Source organism: Triticum aestivum, chromosome 4B (genome assembly GCF_018294505.1).
Source record: "Triticum aestivum cultivar Chinese Spring chromosome 4B, IWGSC CS RefSeq v2.1, whole genome shotgun sequence".
Lineage (NCBI taxonomy): Eukaryota > Viridiplantae > Streptophyta > Magnoliopsida > Poales > Poaceae > Triticum > Triticum aestivum.
Window position 1 is genome coordinate 550,896,012 of NC_057804.1, and position 23,571 is coordinate 550,919,582.

Consider the following 23,571-nt stretch of genomic DNA (forward strand, 5'->3'; position numbering starts at 1 on the left):
GGTGGGATTGTGTTGTCATGGTTGATCACCCTGACAAATTTGAGGTCCAATGGATGGGTGATAAATATACTTCCTTCACAAAGTGGCTTGGTGTATAAAAAGTTTGGGAATTTGTGGAGGGGTTTGTAAGAGTTGGGTGAGGCTCGAAACTGGTGGGTAGGCTTGTTGGAAATATGCCCTAGAGGCAATAATAAAAGGATTATTATTATATTTCCTTGTTCATGATAATTGTCTTTTATTCATGCTATAATTGTATTATCCGGAAATCATAATACACGTGTGAATACTTAGACCAAATACGTCCCTAGTAAGCCTCTAGTTGACTAGCTCGTTGGTCAACAGATAGTCATGGTTTCCTGACTATGGACATTAGATGTCATTGACAACGGGATCACATCTTTAGGAGAATGATGTGATGGACAAGACCCAATCCTAAGCATAGCACAAGATCGTGTAGTTCGTTTTGCTAGAGCTTTTCCAATGTCAAGTATCTCTTCCTTAGACCATGAGATCGTGTAACTCCCGGATACCATAGGAGTGCTTTGGGTGTACCAAACGTCACAACGTAACTGGGTGACTATAAAGGTGCACTACAGGTATCTCCGAAAGTATCTGTTGGATTGACACGGATCGAGACTGGGATTTGTCACTCCGTATGACGGAGAGGTATCTCTGGGCCCACTCGGTAATGCATCATCATAATGAGCTCAAAGTGACCAAGTGTTTGGTCACGGAATCGTGCATTACAGTACGAGTAAAGTGAGTTGCCGGTAACGAGACTGAACGAGGTATTGGGATACCGACGATCGAGTCTCGGGCATGTAACGTACCGATTAACAAAGGGAATTGTATACGGGGTTGATTGAATCCTCGACATCGTGGTTCATCCGATGATATCATCGAGGAGCATATGGGAGCCAACATGGGTATCCAGATCCCGCTGTTGGTTATTGATCGGAGAGCCGTCTCGGTCATGTCTGCATGTCTCCCGAACCCGTAGGGTCTACACACTTAAGGTTCGGTGACGCTAGGGTTGTATGAATATGAGTATGCAGCAAACCAAATGTTGTTCGGAGTCCCAGATGAGATCCCAGACGTTACGAGGAGTTCCGGAATGGTCCAGAGGTAAAGAATTATATATATGAAGTGCTATTTCGGCCATCGGGAAAGTTTCGGGGTCACCCGGTATTGTACCGAGACCACCGGAAGGGTCCCGGGGGTCCACCGGGTGGGGCCACCTATCTCGGAGGGCCCCGTGGGCTGAAGTGGGAGGGGAACCAGCCCCTAGTGGGCTGGTGCGCCCCCCCTTGGGCCCCCCCTGTGCCTAGGATTGGAAACCCTAGGTGGGGGGGGGGCGCACCACTTGCCTTGGGGGGCACTCCACCCCCTGGCCGCCGCCCCCCTTAGGAGATTGCATCTCCCAGGGCCGCCCCCCTGGGGGCCTATATAAAGGAGGGCAGGGGGAGGGAAGCTGCACCCTTGTGTCTTGGCGCCTCCCACCCCTGCTACACCTCGTCCTCCTCCCGCAGCAGCTTGGTGAAGCCCCGCCGGAGTTCTGCTGCATCCACCACCACGCCGTTGTGCTGCTGGATCATCATCAACCTCTCCTTCCCCCTTGTTGGATCAAGAAGGAGGAGACGTCATCCGCTCCGTACGTGTGTTGAACGCGGAGGTTCTGTCCGTTCGGCACTTGGTCATCGGTGATTTGAATCACGGCGAGTACGACTCCATCATCACAGTTCTCTTGAACGCTTCCGCACGCGATCTACATGTGGTATGTAGATGCAATCTCTCTCCCATGACTCGTTGCTTAGATGAACTCATAGATGGATCTTGGTGAAACCATAGGAAAAATTTTAATTTTCTGCAACGTTCCCCAACAGTGGCATCATGAGCTAGGTCTATGCGTAGTTCTCTATTGCACGAGTAGAACACAATTTTGTTGTGGGCATAGATTTTGTCAACTGTCTTGCCGCTACTAGTCTTTTCTTGCTTCAGCGGTATTGTGGATGAAGCGGCCCGGACCGACCTTACACGTACGCTTACGTGAGACAGGTTCCACCGACTGACATGCACTAGTTGCATAAGGTGGCCAGCGGGTGTCTGTCTCTCCCACTTTAGTTGGAGCGGATTCAACGAAAAGGGTCCTTATGAAGGGTAAATAGAAGTTGACAAAATCACGTTGTGGTTATTCATAGGTAAGAAAACGTTCTTGCTAGAACCCATTTGCAGCCACGTAAAAGATGCAACAATAATTAGAGGACGTCTAACTTGTTTTTGCAGCAATTGTCATGTGATGTGATATGGCCAGAAGTTGTGATGAATGATGAATGATATATTGTGATGTATGAGATCATGTTCTTGTAATAGGAATCACGACTTGCATGTCGATGAGTATGACAACCGGCAGGAGCCATAGGAGTTATCTTTATTTGTATGACCTGCGTGTCATTGAAGAACGCCATGTAAATTACTTTACTTTATTGCTAAACGCGTTAGCCATAAAAGTAGAAGTAGTCATTGGCGTGACAACTTCATGAAGACACGATGATGGAGATCATGATGATGGAGATCATGGTGTCATGCCGGTGACAAAGATGATCATGGAGCCCCGAAGATGGAGATCGAAGGAGCTATATGATATTGGCCATATCATGTCACTACTTTATATAATTGCATGTGATGTTTATTATGTTTATGCATCTTGTTTACTTAGAACGACGGTAGTAAATAAGATGATCCCTTATAATAATTTCAAGAAAGTGTTCCCCCTAACTGTGCGCCGTTGCTAAAGTTCGTCGTTTCGAAGCACCACGTGATGATCGGGTGTGATAGATCCTTACGTTCACATACAACGGGTGTAAGACAGTTTTACACATGCAGAAACACTTAGGGTTAACTTGACGAGCCTAGCATGTATAGACATGGCCTCGGAACACAAGAGACCGAAAGGTCGAACATGAGTCGTATGGAAGATACGATCAACATGGAGATGTTCACCGATGATGACTAGTCCGTCTCATGTGATGATCGGACACGGCCTAGTCGACTCGGATCGTGTAACACTTAGATGACTAGAGGGATGTCAATCTGAGTGGGAGTTCATTAAATAATTTGATTAGATGAACTTAATTATCATAAACTTAGTCTAAAACCTTTGCAAATATATCTTGTAGATCAAATGGCCAACGCTCATGTCAACATGAACTTCAATGCGTTCCTAGAGAAAACAAAGCTGAAAGATGATGGCAGCAACTATTCGGACTGGGTCCGAAACCTGAGGATCATCCTCATAGCAGCCAAGAAAGATTATGTCCTAGATGCACCGCTAGGTGAAGCACCCATCCCGGAGAACCAAGACGTTATGAACACTTGGCGATCACGTGCTGATGATTACTCCCTCGTTCAGTGCGGCATGCTTTACAGCTTAGAACCGGGGCTCCAAAAGCGTTTTGAGCGACACGGAGCATATGAGATGTTCGAGGAGCTGAAAATGGTTTTTCAAGCTCATGCCCGGGTCGAGAGATATGAAGTCTCCGACAAGTTCTATAGTTGTAAGATGGAGGAAAACAGTTATGTCAGTGAGCACATACTCAAAATGTCTGGGTTGCACAACCGCCTGTCCCAGCTGGAGATCAACCTCCCGGACGAGGCGGTCATTGACAGAATCCTTCAGTCGCTCCCACCGAGCTACAAGAGCTTTGTGTTGAACTACAATATGCAGGGGATGGTGAAGACCATTCCTGAAGTATTCTCAATGCTGAAGTCAGCAGAGGTTGAAATCAAGAAAGAACATCAAGTGTTGATGGTCAATAAGACCACTAAGTTCAAGAAGGGCAAGGGTAAGAAGAACTTCAAGAAGGACGGCAAAGATGTTGCCGCGCCCAGTAAGCCAATTGCCGGGAAGAATTCAAAGAATGGACCCAAGCCTGAGACTGAGTGCTTTTATTGCAAAGGGAAGGGTCACTGGAAGCGGAACTGCCCCAAATACTTAGCGGACAAGAAGGCCGGCAACACTAAAGGTATATTTGATATACATGTAATTGATGTGTACCTTATCAGTACTCGTAGTAACTCCTGGGTATTTGATACCGGTACCGTTGCTCATATTTGTAACTCACAGCAGGAGCTGCGGAATAAGCGGAGACTAGCGAAGGACGAGGTGACGATGCGCGTCGGGAATGGTTCCAAGGTCGATGTGATCGCCGTCGGCACGCTACCTCTACATTTACATACGGGATTTGTTTTAAACCTCAATAATTGTTATTTAGTGCCAAGTTTGAGCATGAACATTGTATCTGGATCTCGTTTGATGCGAGATGGCTACTCATTTAAATCCGAGAATAATGGTTGTTCTATTTATATGAGAGATATGTTTTATGGTCATGCCCCGATGGTCAATGGTTTATTCTTAATGAATCTCGAATGTAATGTTACACATATTCATAGTGTGAATACCAAAAGATGTAAAGTTGATAACGATAGTCCCACATACTTGTGGCACTGCCGCCTTGGTCACATTGGTGTCAAGCGCATGAAGAAACTCCATGCTGATGGACTTTTAGAGTCTCTAGATTATGAATCATTTGACACATGCGAACCATGCCTCATGGGAAAAATGACCAAGACTCCGTTCTCCGGAACAATGGAGCGAGCAACCAACTTATTGGAAATCATACATACTGATGTGTGTGGTCCAATGAGCGTTGAGGCTCGCGGAGGATATCGTTATGTTCTCACTCTCACTGATGACTTGAGTAGATATGGGTATGTCTACTTGATGAAACACAAGTCTGAGACCTTTGAAAAGTTCAAGGAATTTCAGAATGAGGTGGAGAATCAACGTGACCGAAAGATAAAGTTCCTACGATCAGATCGTGGAGGAGAATATTTAAGTCACGAATTTGGTACACACTTAAGGAAATGTGGAATCGTTTCACAACTCACGCCGCCTGGAACACCTCAGCGTAACGGTGTGTCCGAACGTCGTAATCGCACTCTATTGGATATGGTGCGATCTATGATGTCTCTTACCGATTTACCGCTATCATTTTGGGGATACGCACTAGAGACATCTACATTCACTTTAAATAGGGCACCGTCTAAATCCGTTGAGATGACACCATATGAATTATGGTTTGGGAAGAAACCTAAGCTGTCGTTTCTAAAATTTTGGGGATGCGATGCTTATGTCAAGAAACTACAACCTAAAAAGCTCGAACCCAAGTCAGAAAAATGCGTCTTCATAGGATACCCTAAGGAAACCATTGGGTATACCTTCTACTTAAGATCCGAGGGCAAGATCTTTGTTGCCAAGAATTGATCCTTTCTGGAAAAAGAGTTTCTCTCGAAAGGAGTAAGTGGGAGGAAAGTAGAACTCGATGAAGTACTACCTCTTGAACCGGAAAGTAGTGCAGCTCAGGAAAATGTTCCTGTGGTGCCTACACCGACTAGAGAGGAAGTTAATGATGATGATCAAGGTACTTCGAATCAAGTTGCTACTGAACTTCGTAGGTCCACAAGGACACGTTCCACACCAGAGTGGTATGGCAACCCTGTCCTGGAAGTCATGTTGTTAGACAACGATGAACCTTCGAACTATGAAGAAGCGATGGCGGGCCCAGATTCCAACAAATGGCTTGAAGCCATGCAATCCGAGATAGAATCCATGTATGAAAACAAAGTATGGACTTTGACAGACTTGCCCGATGATCGGCGAGCAATAGAAAACAAATGGATCTTTAAGAAGAAGACGAACGCGGATGGTAATGTCACCATCCATAAAGCTCGACTTGTCACTAAGGGTTATCGGCAAGTTCAAGGGATTGACTATGATGAGACTTTCTCTCCCGTAGCGAAGCTTAAGTCCGTCCGAATCATGTTAGCAATTGCCACATACTATGATTATGAGATATGGCAGATGGACGTCAAAACGGCATTCCTTAACGGTTATCTTAAGGAAGAGCTATATATGATGCAGCCGGAAGGTTTTGTCGATCCTAAGAATGCTAACAAAGTATGCAAGCTCCAGCGATCCATTTATGGGCTGGTGCAAGCATCTCGGAGTTGGAACATTTGCTTTGATGAGATGATCAAAGCGTTTGGGTTTATGCAGACTTATGGAGAAGCCTGCGTTTACAAGAAAGTGAGTGGGAGCTCTGTAGCATTTCTCATATTATATGTAGATGACATACTTTTGATGGGAAATGATATAGAATTCTTGGACATCATTAAGGCCTACTTGAATAAGTGTTTTTCAATGAAGGACCTTGGAGAAGCTGCTTACATATTAGGCATCAAAATCTATAGGGATAGATCGAGACGCCTCATAGGTCTTTCACAAAGCACATACCTTGATAAGATTTTGAAGAAGTTCAAAATGGATCAGCCCAAGAAAGGGTTCTTGCCTATATTGCAAGGTGTGAGATTGAGCTCGGCTCAATGCCCGACCACGGCAAAAGATAAGAAGAGATGAGCATCATCCCCTATGCCTCAGCCATAGGATCTATTATGTATGCCATGCTGTGTACCAGACCTGATGTAAACCTTGCCGTAAGTTTGGTAGGAAGGTACCAAAGTAATCCCGGCAAGGAACACTGGACAGCGGTCAAGAATATCCTGAAGTACCTGAAAAGGACAAAGGACATGTTTCTCGTTCATGGAGGTGACGAAGAGCTCGTCGTAAAGGGTTACGTCGACGCTAGCTTCGACACAGATCTGGATGACTCTAAGTCACAAACCGGATACGTGTATATGTTGAATGGTGGAGCAGTAAGCTGGTGCAGCTACAAGCAGAGCGTCGTGGCGGGATCTACATGTGAAGCGGAGTACATGGCAGCCTCGGAGGCAGCGCATGAAGCAATTTGGGTGAAGGAGTTCATCACCGACCTAGGAGTCATACCCAATGCGTCGGGGCCGATCAAACTCTTCTGTGACAACACTGGAGCTATTGCCCTTGCCAAGGAGCCCAGGTTTCACAAGAAGACTAGGCACATCAAGCGTCGTTTCAACTCCATCCGTGAAAATGTTCAAGATGGAGACATAGATATTTGCAAAGTACATACGGATCTGAATGTCGCAGATCCATTGACTAAACCTCTTTCGCGAGAAAAAACATGATCAACACCAGAACTCTATGGGTGTTCGATTCATCACAATGTAACTAGATTATTGACTCTAGTGCAAGTGGGAGACCGTTGGAAATATGCCCTAGAGGCAATAATAAAAGGATTATTATTATATTTCCTTGTTCATGATAATTGTCTTTTATTCATGCTATAATTGTATTATCTGGAAATCATAATACACGTGTGAATACTTAGACCAAATACGTCCCTAGTAAGCCTCTAGTTGACTAGCTCGTTGGTCAACAGATAGTCATGGTTTCCTGACTAGGACATTAGATGTCATTGACAACGGGATCACATCATTAGGAGAATGATGTGATGGACAAGACCCAATCCTAAGCATAGCACAAGATCGTGTAGTTCGTTTTGCTAGAGCTTTTCCAATGTCAAGTATCTCTTCCTTAGACCATGCGATCGTGTAACTCCCGGATACCGTAGGAGTGCTTTGGGTGTACCAAACATCACAAGTAACTGGGTGACTATAAAGGTGCACTACAGGTATCTCCGAAAGTATCTGTTGGGTTGACACGGATCGAGACTGGGATTTGTCACTCCGTATGACGGAGAGGTATCTCTGGGCCCAATCGGCAATGCATCATCATAATGAGCTCAAAGTGACCAAGTGTTTGGTCACGGGATCATGCATTATGGTACGAGTGAAGTGACTTGCCGGTAACGAGACTGAACGAGGTATTGGGATACCGACGATCGAGTCTCGGGCATGTAACGTACCGATTGACAAAGGGAATTGTATACGGGTTTGATTGAATCCTCGACATCGTGGTTCATCCGATGAGATCATTGAGGAGCATATGGGAGCCAACATGGGTATCCAGATCCCGCTGTTGGTTATTGACCGGAGAGCCGTCTCGGCCATGTCTGCATGTCTCCCGAACCCGTAGGGTCTACACACTTAAGGTTCGGTGACGCTAGGGTTGTATGAATATGAGTATGCAGCAAACCGAATGTTGTTCGGAGTCCTGGATGAGATCCCGGACGTCACGAGGAGTTCCGGAATGGTCCGGAGGTAAAGAATTATATATAGGAACTGCTGTTTCGGCCATCGAGAAAGTTTCGGGGTCACCCGGTATTGTACCGGGACCACCGGAAGGGTCCCGGGGGTCCACCGGGTGGGGCCACCTATCCCGGAGGGCCCCGTGGGCTGAAGTGGGAGGGGAACCAGCCCCTAGTGGGCTGGTGCGCCCCCCCTTGGCCCCTCCCTGCGCCTAGGGTTGGAAACCCTAGGTGGAGGGGGGGCGCACCACTTGCCTTGGGGGGCACTCCACCCCCTGGCCGCCGCCCCCCTTGGGAGATTGCATCTCCCAGGGCCGCCCCCCTGGGGGCCTATATAAAGGAGGGCATGGGGGAGGGAAGCCGCACCCTTGTGTCTTGGCGCCTCCCACCCCTGCTACACCTCGTCCTCCTCAAGCAGCAGGTTGGCGAAGCCCTGCCGGAGTTCTTCTGCATCCACCACCACGCCGTTGTGCTGCTGGATCATCATCAACCTCTCCTTCCCCCTTGCTGGATCAAGAAGGAGGAGACGTCATCCGCTCCGTACGTGTGTTGAACGCGGAGGTGCTGTCCGTTCGGCACTTGGTCATCGGTGATTTGAATCACGGCGAGTACGACTCCATCATCACCGTTCTCTTGAACGCTTCCGCACGCGATCTACAAGTGGTATGTAGATGCAATCTCTCTCCCATGACTCATTGCTTAGATGAACTCATAGATGGATCTTGGTGAAACCGTAGGAAAATTTTTAATTTTCTGCAACGTTCCCCAACAAGGCTTTATGTGGCTAGGTTATGATCTATGCAAAGTTTCGGCTTCATAGGACAAAGGCACAATGCACTTGCTTCATAGGTTAACAGATTTGCCAGAAACTTAAGAAGGATGCTCTAGTCAAAATTTGATTTATAAGTCTTGGTGTTGAATGGAAATAGAGTTTCTAGGTATAGGAGGGTTTCTGGAAAATTTGGTAAGGCCAAAGTGTCAAAGGAAAAAGGGTCCCCAGTGCAAAGATGGTCTCTAGGTTTTAATTTAAGTAAATGGGTTTAGGGTTTAGTGATCCAAACTTAAAACAAATTTATCCCAGGGTCAAGGTAACTTAGGTAGGTTAACAAGGCTTGAGCAACCAGGCAAGTCAATCATCATCAAGTATACACCAAGTTTCAAGAAAATTCAAGAACACCAGAAGAAAAAGGCAGAAGCCACAACTTGCAAAAAAGAATTTTCAGGTAGTGAAAATCCAGGTTGTTACAACTGGTGAACAACTCTGATGATTCTAGGCAACGAGGTTGTGCTTCCCGACGAACCTGCACCCCACACCCTAAGATAGATATTGTGGTGGTTGCTTCCTCGGCGAGGTCAGCCTCCCCCATCTCGTGCTTAGGACGACAGAAAAGTGACTTGACACCGCGAATATTTTCAAGTACCTGATATTTAGCAAAACCCTCTCTTTTGAATTTAGGGAACCCAAAGAGTAAGTGCTTCTCTTTCTATGTATATACTCCCTCCGTTCCTAAATATAAGTCTTTTAAGAGATTCCAACAAGAGACTATATACGAAGAAAAATGAGTGAATCTACACTCTAAAATATGTCTACATACATCCATATGTAGTTTGTATTGAAATCTCTAAAAAGACTTATATTTAGGAACGGAGGGAGTATCTTCGTACTTGAAAAACAAGGAGTGTAGAAGTCAAGTAAAAAAAAGGAGTACAAATTATGTCTAAGTCAAACGGTGCAAAGTTTGATTAAAATTTAGGAAAACTGTCATCCATACCAATACTCAATTTTTGCACTATCGGAGGTCACGCATTTATACTGTCTTCTTTTCAAGCATGGACGGAGTACATGCCTAAGTTTTAACATGCATAATCAGATCTTTAGCGGACCTTTTTCAAAATTATCATGCTTGCAGCATCTCTTTTTTTGACGAGAACAACAGAAGCTCTGCCTTTGCATTATAGATGAGAAAGAGGTACATGGTACAAGTAGAGGTGGCAAACTGCCCAAAAAAGCCAAAAACACAGGAAAACACTTGCTCTCATACAGAGAGCTACAGATGCAAACTAGACACCGTCCTAAACCATGTTTCTACCCAGCCACCTGGATGGAAGGATGGAAGGCCTCGTTGAGCATTTTGATATCATCCTGAATGAGATTCATCAAGGGCGTGTTTGATTGCCTGCAAGAGGCCCGACCTGGCTCGCGCGGGACACAAACGGACCGATTGGTTGCCTACTTTTAATGTTCGGCCCGCATGGCACGAACCTTAAAGCACTCCTGGGCCTGGCTCTCTAGAAACGCTTGACTCGGCAGTTTCTCCAGGGCTAGGCCCGAGCGGTGCACGTGGGCGGCAGCGGCTACACGCGCGCGGCCACGCTCGAGAAGCCGCGTTGCTTTCCAAAGCGCCGACAGTTATTACCCTCAACGCTCCCTCTCCCCACTCTTCCCTACTCTCCCAACTCTCACCAGCGGCGGCGGATTGGAGGAGAGCAAGAAGACCACCAGACTCCATCACCGGTGAGCGGATCATCACTTGGCCTGCGGCAATGGCAGTGAGCACTTCTCTCTGTTCATCATGCACTACTTTTTCCCGTTCGATCTGGCGATAGATTCGATCCACAGCGGAGAGGGAAATGGGGAATAGAGGTAGATAAGCATGTAGAGGTACTTCATACTAGTTCATAGTACTTCATACTAGTTCATGCAAGATCGGAATAGAGGTAGATGTGGATGCAGTAGAAGGGGGATTGGGGGTACACGACGGACACCGGCTAACCGCGGCAGCCGTCACAGGCGTGCGGAGTAGCGGGTCGAGTGGCTGGCCTTCATCTTCTTGTTCATCGCCGCGTGGGGCGGCAGGTCGTCGTCGTCGTCCTCGGCGGAGTCGAGGTCAGTCTGCTAGGTACGACGGCCTGGCTCCGGCGCCCTCGCTGGCATCTGCACCGGTTCTTCCTCCTCCTTAGGCTCCCCACCAATGACCGTCGGCTGCATGATTGCCGTCTCCCAGTACACTGTGGCACGACGGTCATTAGGAGCCCAGTAGTTCTTGTACTTGGATCACTTCTTCCTCTGTTTAGAGTCGTCGGAGACGGCCTGATTCATGGCCCAGCGAATGATGTCGACTGCCATCGCGCCCTTCGCTGGGTCAGGAATCAGCGTCTTCAGCTCTTGTGCAGTGGCCCTCATGAGCACTGCATCAGATTCCTTCTGCATGTCAGGCATGGAGCCGAAGTTCGGGCACACCTCCATGGTGTCCTCGAACTTGGTGCGGTCACCAGCCGATCACCCGAGGAAGAAGGCCCTCCAGCCAATACCCCAAGGGAAGGGGTTGGCGTTGGAGCTGGAGCTAGAGCTCATGGCGATGGAGAGGAGGAAGGTTGACAGTGAGAGAAGAGAGGGGGTGGGTAAGTAGTGGTGGGCAGGGTGAGTAAATATAGGGGCGATGGAGAGGAGGAGAAGAGTGACAGTCATGTCGTTTTAACTACATGCTCTTCAATAAGCCATGAACTCTGTGTTGTGCCTGACTCCATGAATTGTGTGCAGATCGAGGAGAGCAATGAGATGGGCACAGAGGTGCTCCCGGCCGTTGAAGACAAGGGCAAGCAACCCCTTCATCCAATGCCCGAGGAGGTTGTGCTGACGCCCTCCGCCGATGAAGAACCAAAGACGCCTGAGGTTGGCGACGACGAGCGGATGGAGGAGCCCCCCAGCAAAAAGCGCCGCAACTACGACCACTACCATCAGGAGGATGGCCCAACTCACTTCTGCAAGGTCATCCTTGCACGGAAGCTTGAGTGCATCCCCATGCCCCTGGACTTCACCAAGCACTTCGTCGCGGTGCCGACGAAGTTCAAGCTCAGGAACAACATCGGCTGCTCCTGGAAGGTGACGGTGAAGCTGATGAACGGCAGGGTGACCCTGGATCAGGGTTGGGCCACCTACCCAGCCGTTCATCAGATCAAGATCGCCTACATGGTGACGTTCAAGCTCCTCACTCCCGACACCCTCAAGGTCATCATCTTCGACGATGATGGCATTGAGGTCGTCAACAAGTGCGAGAAGCATGACGAAGCCTTCGCCGCCAAGGACTAGGGCTGGGGCACCTCCTTCCTAAGTACTATCGAGTCTGCTCTGAACTGTTTATGGTTTATGTGTTGAACTGTTATAAAGTGTGGTACTGCTTATCTGAAATATGCTGTTAAGTAGTTGATCCTCTGTTTATACTCTGCTCTGCTTATGATGTGTGCTACATGGTTGTGCCGAAGTGTGCTGGTAACCTCACCAACTAGCCAAAGAGGTTACCACACACCAGGCGTTGCATACAACCAAACACCATGCCTTGGGTTTGTCCACTAACATGCAGGCAACCAAACACCAGACAGTGTGGTTCAGCCTATGCAGGCAAGAGGGCATGCAGACAAACAAACAACTTGCAGATGGTGCATTTGAGGATGCATTTGGATAGTCAGGCTGAGTTGAGAAGGCTATGAATGCAGCTACTGTTCACTACTGCAACCAAACACGCCCCAAGGCTCTTGACGCCATCTCAGCATTCTCAAAGACCCTTCTGTCCCGTTCCTTTCAAAGATGCCAAGCAATGTATGCCGAGAGGGATGTTTCCTTCGCAGCCTTGGATTGCGCACCGCGATGCATATAGAGCCTGTTCCACCAATCTGAAACTCAGTTTGTAGAGTGTACCACGTTGTAAATCCTGTCACTTGTACCCTGGAATAGGTACCAGACCTCTCTCGCATAGCAGCATCGCAGTGTGATATGTTCCGCAGTTTCGGGCTCCTGATCACACAGCCGACATCAGGCATTGTGTGGCCATCCTCTAGCCTGCAGCCTGTCCGCAGTCCAATTTCTATTCTGCAGCAATAGCCAGTCCCGGGCTGCTCAATCCATGCAGCGAACTAGATCTCATAAGCAGAGCAGGCCGAGTATTTTCCATTTGCAGTGACATTTTCGGTAGCATTGATTCTTAGCATACAGCAAACTAACATGAGGGGCTCGCATGTTAGATCCAAGCAACCGTCCGAAAGAGCTGTTAGATGGGTGTAGTTGGAGCAGAAGTCACTTCTATTCACCATTTTAACATAGCTTAAAAATTGCAAACAATGTACTATACGCTAATTGTGTAACCGCAAAAACTATATGCTAATTAAGAGTTACAACCCTAGCCAACACCCCATGCTTTGCCAAAAACTGTGTTTCTTTGAATAAGATTTAGTTTACTAACTACAAGTCGATACAGATCATTGCAAAATTGCAAACGAACAATGTTGCAAAAATAATTAGGAACATTATGCAGCATGTCTATGCACATTTTGGAACGGAGGGTGTATATGTCAAGTAGTACTGCTAAAATTGCTCAGACTGCATAAATGATCTATTACAGTATCTTACAGGTCACTGCCATTTCTACACACACAACTACATGTGGGAAGCACAGTACAACATGACAATGGGTGGTTCAGTTTCATAATCTTATAAACAATGCTTGTTTGCCAATTATCTCATTCTTCAGAATCTTAATTATACTGTTGCCTCAGTCTTCTCAGAAGGAAGAATTCCAGTAATGCATGCGATCTCTATCTTTTTTCTGATATAATCCTCATAGGACTTGGGCATATTAACCTAAAAAAGAGAAGAATTTCACTAGGGAAATCATCTTTCAAAAGCATGAATAATGCAGAGGTGAATTCACAAATTACAGTACCAGCTTTTTAACTCCGTCTGCGATCAACTCCTTAGCTTTATCCTCTTTAACCTGAAGGCAAGCAGACCATACATCAGAAGGAAATATTTCAATGAATTGCACCTGCATGTCACATACAAAAGACGCTACTTACTCCAGGGCGAATGGCTGCCGTGCAGGTATGAAACTGAAGTCAGGAAGATGAATAGAGATAAGCATATATGCACAGAGAAGAATATTAAGTTACAAGTGCAAATTATCTATTAATCAAAACAGCTAACGTACGTCCTCTTCCATCAACGTCATGGTGTACTCATGGTCCAGGGCAGTTTGCATTAAACCTTGTCGTACTGGAAACTTGTTCATCTTGCAAACATCCTCCATAGCCTTTCTGAAACTCTGTTGAACATTATTCAAGGGAAAAGCCATGCATTAATAAGCATATACAATGTATTCGAAAACAATGAACCATCATTGAGTAGTTGCTTAGTTGCGCATAACACACTAACCGTTCCCTTTGTGACACGCCGCCAAATCTCAAAGTACAAACGATCATACTCCTTAAACCAAGTATGATAATAGCAAATGCGCTCTTTATACTCCTAAATCAAGTGAATGCAACTGTCAGATACAATATAGGCCATTGTAAGCTACATTAAATTCATGTGTGTGAGAGATCCTACATCAAAGCCATTGTAAGCTAAAGTAGGAGTGATCTTGGGAAAGCTAGTAGCAGCAATCTTAATTGCTTGAAATGCTCCTCGGGAAGATATTTTACCCCACTGAACAACAACAAAGTTATGAGGGTGTTACAAGATATACAGATAATTAACAGTGTCATTCCAAGAATTTTGTAACGCCATACTTACTTTGACGGATGAGCGGCAAATATCGACATAATCTTCCATCCACTGTTGCCAGAGAAAAAGAAAGTTGTAAGTCCAAAGAAATTTGAAAGCATTGAACAAAATTAGACGATTTCCTTAACATGATCTCTGATGCATATACCTTCAGTTGCTTGGATAATTCCTGGCAGTACTTGAGATACTCTCGTTCAATATCATAGCTATGACGGTAGCTAGGGTAGACACTCCACATGCTGTACTCGGTACCACCCTACATTGAAAAGGACAGAGAAAATCAATTGCTTAGCAATTTTTAGAACGACAGGCAATACATAACCTAAGCAAAGATTTGATTGAACTAAAGGCTTGAAGCTGGAAAGAAAAAAACAATTTTTAACCATATATGATAAAAAGAATAAATAAGTGGCTAGTATTTATCAGAAAATACAATTCGGTTGCTTACAAAACAAAACAAAATCATTAGACAGAGTCAAAGAGTCAATCAGTGAGCCGTTTCATAAAAGATGAAGGTGATGAGGACTAAGGAACAAGGTGAAAGATTTTATCTGTTGGCACTATATTTGGTCCTGCTACATTTTTCTACTTCTTTCTAAACAAGAATGGTAGTTTTGGAGGCTGCATAATGTGTGTGATTGCCAGACAGTTGTGCCAGTACAATTGACCACAAATATAAATTGAGGATCACTCACATAATTTTTTAGGACTAGGCGTTGATAGTCACTCAGGGAAGCACATTCGCAGTAAGCAGAGTAGAAAAACCAATCGAGTGTTCCGTCTTCTTCAAAGCTAATGAAAAATCCCTTCTCCTCAAGAAACTCCATACTACAATCATCCTCAGTTTTATCCATAAGGTTATCATCCTCTTCCGATGTAGCGTCATCTTCCTCAAGGAATAGAAGTTGCTTCTTTGTCAATGTAGCTAAATATTCCCTTTCTTCCTTATCGTCCTCTTCCTCCTCCAGAAGGTTATCACCATGCGGCTCTTCCTTGGGCTGTGGCAACTGTAGACAAATGAGATGACATAGAAAATCAAATTAAATGCAAACAGGAGGTCAAATAATCCAGCAAATGCAGGCATTGGACAAGTAAATTCTGCCAATGTAATGCATGGCATGTGAAGATGGAACTGTGGACTGAACCTTGTATTTGTAATATCTGAAGCGGCACAGTGCATGGTCGACGTATTGCTGACCGAGATCCTCTTCTGTCAGCCCGGCTCTAAGATCAATCCACGGAGGCCCGGGAGCCAGCTGGTCAAAGTAAGCAAGGAACTCCTCATCGCTGATGTCCTCTCCCACGCCCGATCGATTCAGCTCTTGGATCAAAAGTTTCGCTTCATGTATATCTCGTATGTGCAACTCTGCTTTCTTGACATGTACTCCTACACACTCGTCGGGATCAGATTCGGGGATGTCCTCTGCTGCAGGGTGCTCATGCTCGTGCGGCATCTCTCCGCTCGAGCCCGTGCCCGCCGCCACCTTTTCGGGATGCACACCCACAGCGCCCTCCGCTCGTGCCCGAGCACGCCGACCCCTTTACGGGATGCGGCGGCGGCAACCGTCGAAACCCTAACCTAATCGGCCATGGGAGAGTCCGGTCTCTGTGGCCCTGGCACTTATGGAGTACCCCCGATGCTTCCAAACTGAAAAACGTGTGTCTTAGAAACAGCTAAAAGAATCCGAAAAGTAGTATATGGATAGATACAATGTGTATTTGTGGTACTACAAAATTCCAAGTTAGAACTCCGAACACAAATCTGAGAAAATCTAGTGCTGCTACTGATGACGGGTTGGATTCAAAGCCTGATTTAAATTAGCTCAGTATATTATTCAAAGTTCAATTTATTTTTTCCATTTTTCAAGCTATAAACAAAATTGGGTTATTATTTTTGTGGCACGGTAGAAACAAATAGATACATATTGTGTAATTCTTTAAATTTTGCTAACATTTTCTTAACATTGTACAGTCGTAGATTATCACAAACGCACATACACTTACCGCTATAAACACATGCACGCACATCCTACAGTACCTTTGAGATACTGAGCCGCCACGGTATCTTGAGATGAACAATCATCACACGTTTCTCATAGTCGAGGGAAGCGGCTCCTCCGTCTCCTCCTATAGAACGAACGTCGTCGCAAAGACTGAAATAAATTTAGAAAAATACGCGCACCAATGTCTTTATGACTTGAACTCTAGTCGGCTGGTTCCACCACATGAACCTAACCATCTGAGCTAGGTCATTTTCACAACTTTCCTAATCTATTTAGAGATGAGAAAATGACCATGTGCACCAGGTGTACCGTAAAGTCGCAATTTCTTATTGGTCAGCAGTAGGCGTCAATGGTTTGATCTCGCGTGAGGATCAGCTGCCTCGCCACCCTCCCAATTAGGCTACTCGTAACCGTTGGGTGAAAATCACAAGTAGTCCTTCTCTTTGCACATCCACCGTCACATGTGTGCGTTCGCATCCTCGCAATGTCATCCTCGCATCTCCGTCCAACCACCCTGAATGCTCGCAAGTAGACAACTCTGGCTCGTCGTGCCGCGCATCCCTATGGGGACCGACCGCCGTCGCAGAACTTATTCCTTGCGTGTTGCAACGCAATACCCATGTGTTGTCAACCGTTGGCAACACCATCGATGCACGCCAAGTCCTCGGAACATCGGTGGAGGCCCCCTTGAAGCACCCATGTCTGACCTACAAACATCATGAGGCGAGCGACTACCGGAATTGCAGCACCGAGAACCGCCCTTTGTAGTAGATGGTTTTTGTCAGCCAGCCTCATGTTGCATTGCAGCATCAGCACCTTCGCATCAAGCACGTCGTCCATGGTGTTGGATTGCAATGGTGGTGTCGCTTGCTAGATTTGGTGGGGATTTGCACATCACGTGGTGCTGCGAATTGTGGCCAGACCCATTTTGCATTAAAGCATCGGCGTGACATTGCTTGCAGCAGTGGACGGCGATTACATCGGACTTGGGTAGAGATCGCAACATTGGCGGCGGCGTTGGGGTTCGCATCATCTGTGGTGGGTACTGTTGGAAATATTAGCACTTTTCCAATTAAACTAATTCACGAGTAAACAGTAAACATGGCAAATACGGTATGCATCTCATACCGGTTCCTAAGCATACTAGCACGTACAGAATATAGAAGCAAACCATCTATGAGCAGCACATATACGGCTAGCACAAGCACGAGTAAATGAGGGATGAACATATCATACCCTCCGGTTGGCCAGGCCAACGCGGCGGCGGCAGCAGCAGCCTCGGCTTCGTCAGTGGCCTTCTTCTTTGCGGCGTCGTCGTCGGCCATGGTGTTGATGCAGGGGAAGTAGTGGAAGCAGAGGCGGATGGAGTTGGGGACGGATCGAGAGCAGTCGCGTCGAGACGCTCCCCAAAAACCTTATTGCCGATCTCCTGAGAAGGATCTCGAATGGCAGGGTTCCGGAGGCACCTGCTCTTCCGACCAACCGTGCACGCGGTCGTCGGGATGGGGTCGCCGGAGACAGCATAGAGCAAGGAACAGTAGATGACGGCTAGGCTACGCGAGAGGGAGTGAGTGAACTGAACTAGGTCACTCCAGTGGCTAGAGCCTTCTTATATAGTCCGTCGTGGGCTTGGGCGGAGGCCCATGACCGAGTCAACACACTCCCGGGAAGGGAGTCGTCGTTCCCGGAGAATGGTCGCACACCCGCGAATGGAGTCGATGAATCCCGGGAACACAAGTCAGCCACAGTCCAACGTCTCGGACAGTGGCCCACCTATTAGCAACTCTTTAATTAATCCCTGATTAATTAATTCATTCCTGAGCGGCAAAAATAAGCTCCGGCTCGGCTCATTCCGGCAACCCGCAGCCCACGACGCGCGCGCGTCGTGGCGAGGCAAAGCATGGCGAGGCGGGCGATGGAGGAGGAGGAGCGCGCGTGTACCACTCCTCTTCCCAAGCTCCCAATGGCAAGTGGTAGAGCAGCCCTTATAAAGGGGTCTCAGCTCTCCTCAACTAGCAAGGTGGGACTAAACTTCCCACCACCTGCCATACCATACATGGGCCTTAAGATTAAGTAGGAATCATTGTTTATATGGGCCTAAAGCCCATCCATGATTCAACAATCCCCCACCAGGTCTCAAGGTGCATAAGTTTGTCAGCTGTTCCAAACAATGTTTGATATATCAGAAATTTCAATGGAGACTGTTAAGTTGAACTTCCACCTAGAGCAACAGGATTAGACTTCTTCACAACTGAACAATGGACTATGCCTTGAATTGTCAGTTTGGCGTGCAGAAGTTTCGCCTATTGTTAGCTGATACGTGGCTGCCGAAGGCTAAACCCCACGGGTGGAGCTTATCAGTTATACTCCGTACCTTCTCATGAGCTTCCTAGAGATCACCCAATCTCATAGACTGTGAGCTCACATAGGTGTGTTCCTCCAAAGAATGCTCTGTAGGTTAGCATCTTGCTTACACAAGCTTTGGAACACATTAAGACAAAAGTCAGCCTGCCTTACAGAATTAAGAGTAGTACTGCATCTCCAGCGGAGTGGGTTATTAAGGATACTCTCCTCAGTTGACCGCTGGATTGTTTTTCTAGGTCCTAATTCACAGGATCTCCGATCACATTGGTTGGGTTACCCCCATGGAAACTTACGTGGGTCTCATACCCGTCACTCTCAATGCATTTTCTATCACAATCCGTGATAGCCCTTTCGTAAAAGGGTCTGCCGGATTCTTAGCAGTTTGGATATAATCCAACGCTATTACTCCGGAGTTTCTTATTTTTCTGACAGATTTTAATCTTCTTCTTATGTGCTTTGTGGATTTCATGTTGTCCTTTGAACTCTTAGCATTGGCAATCACTGTTTGATTGTCAAAGTTCATAAGGACAACCGGCACTGGTTTGTCAACCACCAGCAGATCCATCAAAAGCTCTCGAAGTCGTTCCGCTTCGATGCATGATGTGTCTAATGCTGTGAGTTCTGCTTCCATAGTCGATCTGGTTAAGATCGCCTGCTTGCAAGACTTTCAGGAAATAGCACCACCACCAAGTGTGAAGACATGTCCACATGTGGCTTTCATCTCATCAGCATCAGATATCCAATTCGAATCACTATACCCCTCAAATACCGTCAGGTACCCAGAATAGTGAATCCCATAGTTCGCAGTACCTTGCAAGTAACGCATCACTCGCTCAACAGCATGCCAATGCACATCTCCTAGATTGGAAACAAACTGGCTCAGTTTGCACACAACAAATGAGATGTCAGGACGAGTAGCACATGCTAGGTACATGTGTGAACCAACCACTTGAGAATATCTCAATTGATCTACAGTCGTGCCTTCGAACTTTCGAATCCTCGCGCTAGGATCATATGGTGTTGCAGAAGGTTTGCAGCCTGAATATCCAAAATGTCTCAAAATCTTCTCAACATAGTGGGATTGCAAAAGTGTAATTCCACCCTCAGAGTTTCTTAGTAGCTTGATGTTCAAGATAACATCAGCCACGCCTAGATCTTTCATCTCAAAGTTATGAGATAAAAACTCTTGATCTCCTCAATGACTTTGAGGTGGGTCCCAAATATCAGTATGTCATCGACATACAGACAAAGTATAAGTCCTTCGCCCCCACCATAGCGATAGTATACACATTTGTCAGCTTTGTTAACAACAAAGCCAGCAGAGGTCAGAGTAGTGTTAAACTTCTCATGCCATTGCTTAGGCGCTTGTTTCAGGCCATACAAGGATTTCACTAGCTTGCACACCTTTCTCTTCTGACCATTTACTACAAAGCCATCTGGCTGCTGCATGTAAATTTCTTCGTCTTGCTCTCCATTAAGGAAAGCCGTCTTAACGTCCATCTGGTTAACGAGAAGACCATGCGAGGCAGCCAAAGTGAGTAACACTCGAATGGTTGTCAGTCTAGCCATAGGTGAGTAAGTGTCGAAGAAATCCTCTTCTTGTTTCTAGGTATAACCCTTGGCCACAAGCCTAGCCTTGTACTTCTCAATAGTACCATCGGGCCTAAGCTTCTTCTTGAACATCCACTTACATCCTAATGGTTGACAACCATAAGGACGATCAGTGATCTCCCAGGTCCCGTTAGCCAAGATGGAATCCATCTTGCTACGGACCGCATCCTTCCAGTAGTCAGCATTCGGAGATGCATAAGCTTCTGAAATGGAACTGGGAGTGTCATCATCCATGAGATACACGAGGAAATCATCACCAAAAGACTTTGCAGTCATTTGTCTCTTGATCCTAACAGGAGCTTCCTCGTCATCCTCCATGGAACTCTCATCACTTTTATGTTCATAATATTCCATCAGAATGGCAGGTTCAAGAGTCTCATTAGATTCCAGTCCAGAAGTGCTTTGCATATCTCTCATGGGGAAAATATCCTCAAAGAATGTAGCATCCCTAGACTCCATGATCGTACCGACCTTCACGTCGTGTACATCAGATTTCACCACTAGAAATCTTAGCCAACGCTATGCTTGGCACAACCAAGAAAAACGCAATCCACAGTCTTTAGTCCCAACTTGCGCTTTTTGGTTATCGGCACGTTGACTTTCGCCAAGCAGCCCTAAGTGCGCAAGTAAGAGAGTGTGGTTCTTTTCTTTTTCCAATTGCTCATAGGGAGTAGTTTCATTATCCTTTGTGGGAACTTTATTCAGGACATGACATGCTGTCAATACAGCCTCCCCCCACCATGCATTGGATAAACCTGATGTATCTAACATGGCGTTAACCAAATCAGTTAGAGTACGGTTTTTCCATTCGGCGACCCCGTTTAACTGGGGTGAGTAGGGAGGCGTCATATCATGAATAATACCATGTTCTGCACATAATAATTCAAACTCATTAGAAAAGTACTCTCCACCACGATCAGACCGGACTCGTTTTATTTTCTTCTCAGGTTGGTTCTCAACTTCAGCCTTATAGACTTTAAAGTAGTGTAGAGCCTCATCCTTAGTATTTAACAAATACACATAGCAGAATCTAGTGGAATCATCAATCATAGTCATGAAGTATTTCTTTCCACCTTTAGTCAACACACCATTCATCTCACAGAGATCTGAATGTATGAGCTCTAACGGTGCAAGGTGTCTCTCCTTCACAAGATTGTGAGGCTTACGAGGTTGCTTAGCTTGCACACACGCATGGCACTTAGAGCCTTTGGCTAAAGTGAAACTCGGGATTAATTCCATCTTAGCTAGCCATGTCATACAACTGAAATTTATGTGACAAAGATGTGAATGCCAAACCTCAGATTCGTTCACTTTGGCTAAAGTGAAAGTGCTAGTATTCGACTAGAGGGGGGGGGTGAATAGGCGATTTTTATGAAAGTCTTCAAAACATGGGTGCTTTGAAGACAACCGATAGAAATGAACCTATTGATATGCACCGGAAGGTAGACTACACTAGACAAGCCATAGTCAAGTAAACAATGTAGTGCAAGCACGAAGACTATCAACAGCTAGGTAGTATGGATCAGGATGGAAGATAGTATGAAGCCAAACAGTAAATAGTCTTCACACAGTGAAGTCAATCAGATCAGGCAAATGGGCAAAGACTTCACGAAGACAAACTGTAAGTAAAGAAAGAGAGGAAAGATAGAACCAGTTGCGTGGAGAGGACAAGGGATTTGTTGGACCAGTTCCAGTTGCTGTGACAACTGTACGTCTGGTTAGGGAGGCTGAGATTCAACTCAGAAGACCGCGTCTTCACCTTATTCCCCTTGAGCTAAGAACACTTAGTCCTCGCCCAATCACTCTGGTAAGTCTTCAAGGGAGACTTCCAAACCTTCACAGACTTTGTTCATCGGCAATCCACAATGACTCTTGGATGCTCAGAACGCCATGCCTAAACGGCTGGAGGATTCACAGTCCTCAAGTGTAATAAGTCTTCAGATCACGCGGACAGAAAGACTTCAGTGATGCCTAACACTCTTTGGCTCTGGGTGTTTTGGGCTTTGTCCTCGCAAGGATTACTCTCTCAAATGCTTCGGAGGTGGGTTGCTCTCAAACGATAAAAACCGTGCACTAAATCTAAGCAGCCACCAATTTATGGTGTAGGGGGTGGGCTATTTATAGCCAGGAGGCAACTCGACCTGATTTGTCCAAAATGACCCTGTGTCACTAAGGAACTAACACGTGTCCAACAGTCAGATTTCAAACACATGTGACAGCTTTACTTGGGCTACAGGTAGAGCTGACTCGTCCAGCTCTGGATAAGATTTGCTCTCATTGTCTTCGCTTGAAGACATAGGATTTGGTTGAGCATCACTTCAGTCACTCTGACTTTGTTCACTTGGACCCCACTTAACAGTATGGTGGTTCCTATGACTCAACAAAGAAGAAAAGGAAACTACGAAACAACTATGTCTTCGCACTCCATAGTCTTCATGCGATGTCTTCTCTTGTCATAGTCTTCAATATGAATATCTTCACAGACCACCATTGTCATCAATGCCTTCACACATTTTTAGGGGTCATCTCTGGTAGGTAAACTGAATCAATATGGGATTACTACCTGTGTTATCCTGCAATTCTCACAAACACATTAGTCCCTCAACCAAGTTTGTCGTCAATACTCCAAAACAAACTAGGGGTGGCACTAGACGCACTTACAATCTCCCCCTTTTTGGTGATTGATGACAAACTGGGTGAAGTTTTCAACGGGGATAAAAGTATGTGAAAGTTTAGTGTTGTGAGTATTATCTTCATACATATGACGAGGCTCCCCCTGAAGATGTGCATATAAATGATTTGCTTTGAATGCAAATGCACATGGCAGGTTTTGCTTTGTGGAGGCCATCTTCAAAGTGTGAAGACAATACATTATGCATATAGAAATATAATGAAA

General features: G+C 46.0%; 1 protein-coding gene across 3 annotated transcripts; it reads right to left on the bottom strand.

The window, feature by feature from the left end:
- Positions 1 to 13,465: 13,465 nt before the first annotated feature.
- Positions 13,466 to 16,348, bottom strand: LOC123095193 (uncharacterized). 3 transcript variants are annotated; one of them, XM_044517001.1, is made up of 10 exons: positions 15,843 to 16,348; positions 15,393 to 15,695; positions 14,846 to 14,953; positions 14,707 to 14,748; positions 14,521 to 14,619; positions 14,347 to 14,439; positions 14,123 to 14,236; positions 13,992 to 14,024; positions 13,859 to 13,909; positions 13,466 to 13,776 (listed from the first exon to the last, which is right to left on the bottom strand). In XM_044517001.1, the coding sequence occupies exons 1-10, from the start codon at positions 16,149 to 16,151 to the stop codon at positions 13,675 to 13,677; spliced, it is 1,254 nt and encodes a 417-aa protein (XP_044372936.1). In that variant the 5' UTR covers positions 16,152 to 16,348; the 3' UTR covers positions 13,466 to 13,674. The 3 variants fall into 3 exon arrangements, with proteins under 3 accessions (XP_044372936.1, XP_044372935.1, XP_044372934.1); XM_044517000.1 differs by having other exon boundaries at positions 14,347 to 14,436; positions 15,393 to 15,704; XM_044516999.1 differs by having other exon boundaries at positions 15,393 to 15,704.
- Between the last annotated feature and the right edge of the window lie 7,223 nt (positions 16,349 to 23,571).

Bases quoted from the DNA above. Each gene is read 5' to 3' on its own strand.
- LOC123095193 (XM_044516999.1), bottom strand. From the start codon at position 16,151: ATGCCGCACGAGCATGAGCACCCTGCAGCAGAGGACATCCCCGAATCT. The intron at 15,705-15,842 runs GTTCAGTCCACA...ATTTGTCTACAG, and splicing joins TCAGATATTACAAATACAAG to TTGCCACAGCCCAAGGAAGA. The intron at 14,440-14,520 runs GTAGGATCTCTC...CACTTGATTTAG, and splicing joins TAGCTTACAATGGCTTTGAT to GAGTATAAAGAGCGCATTTG.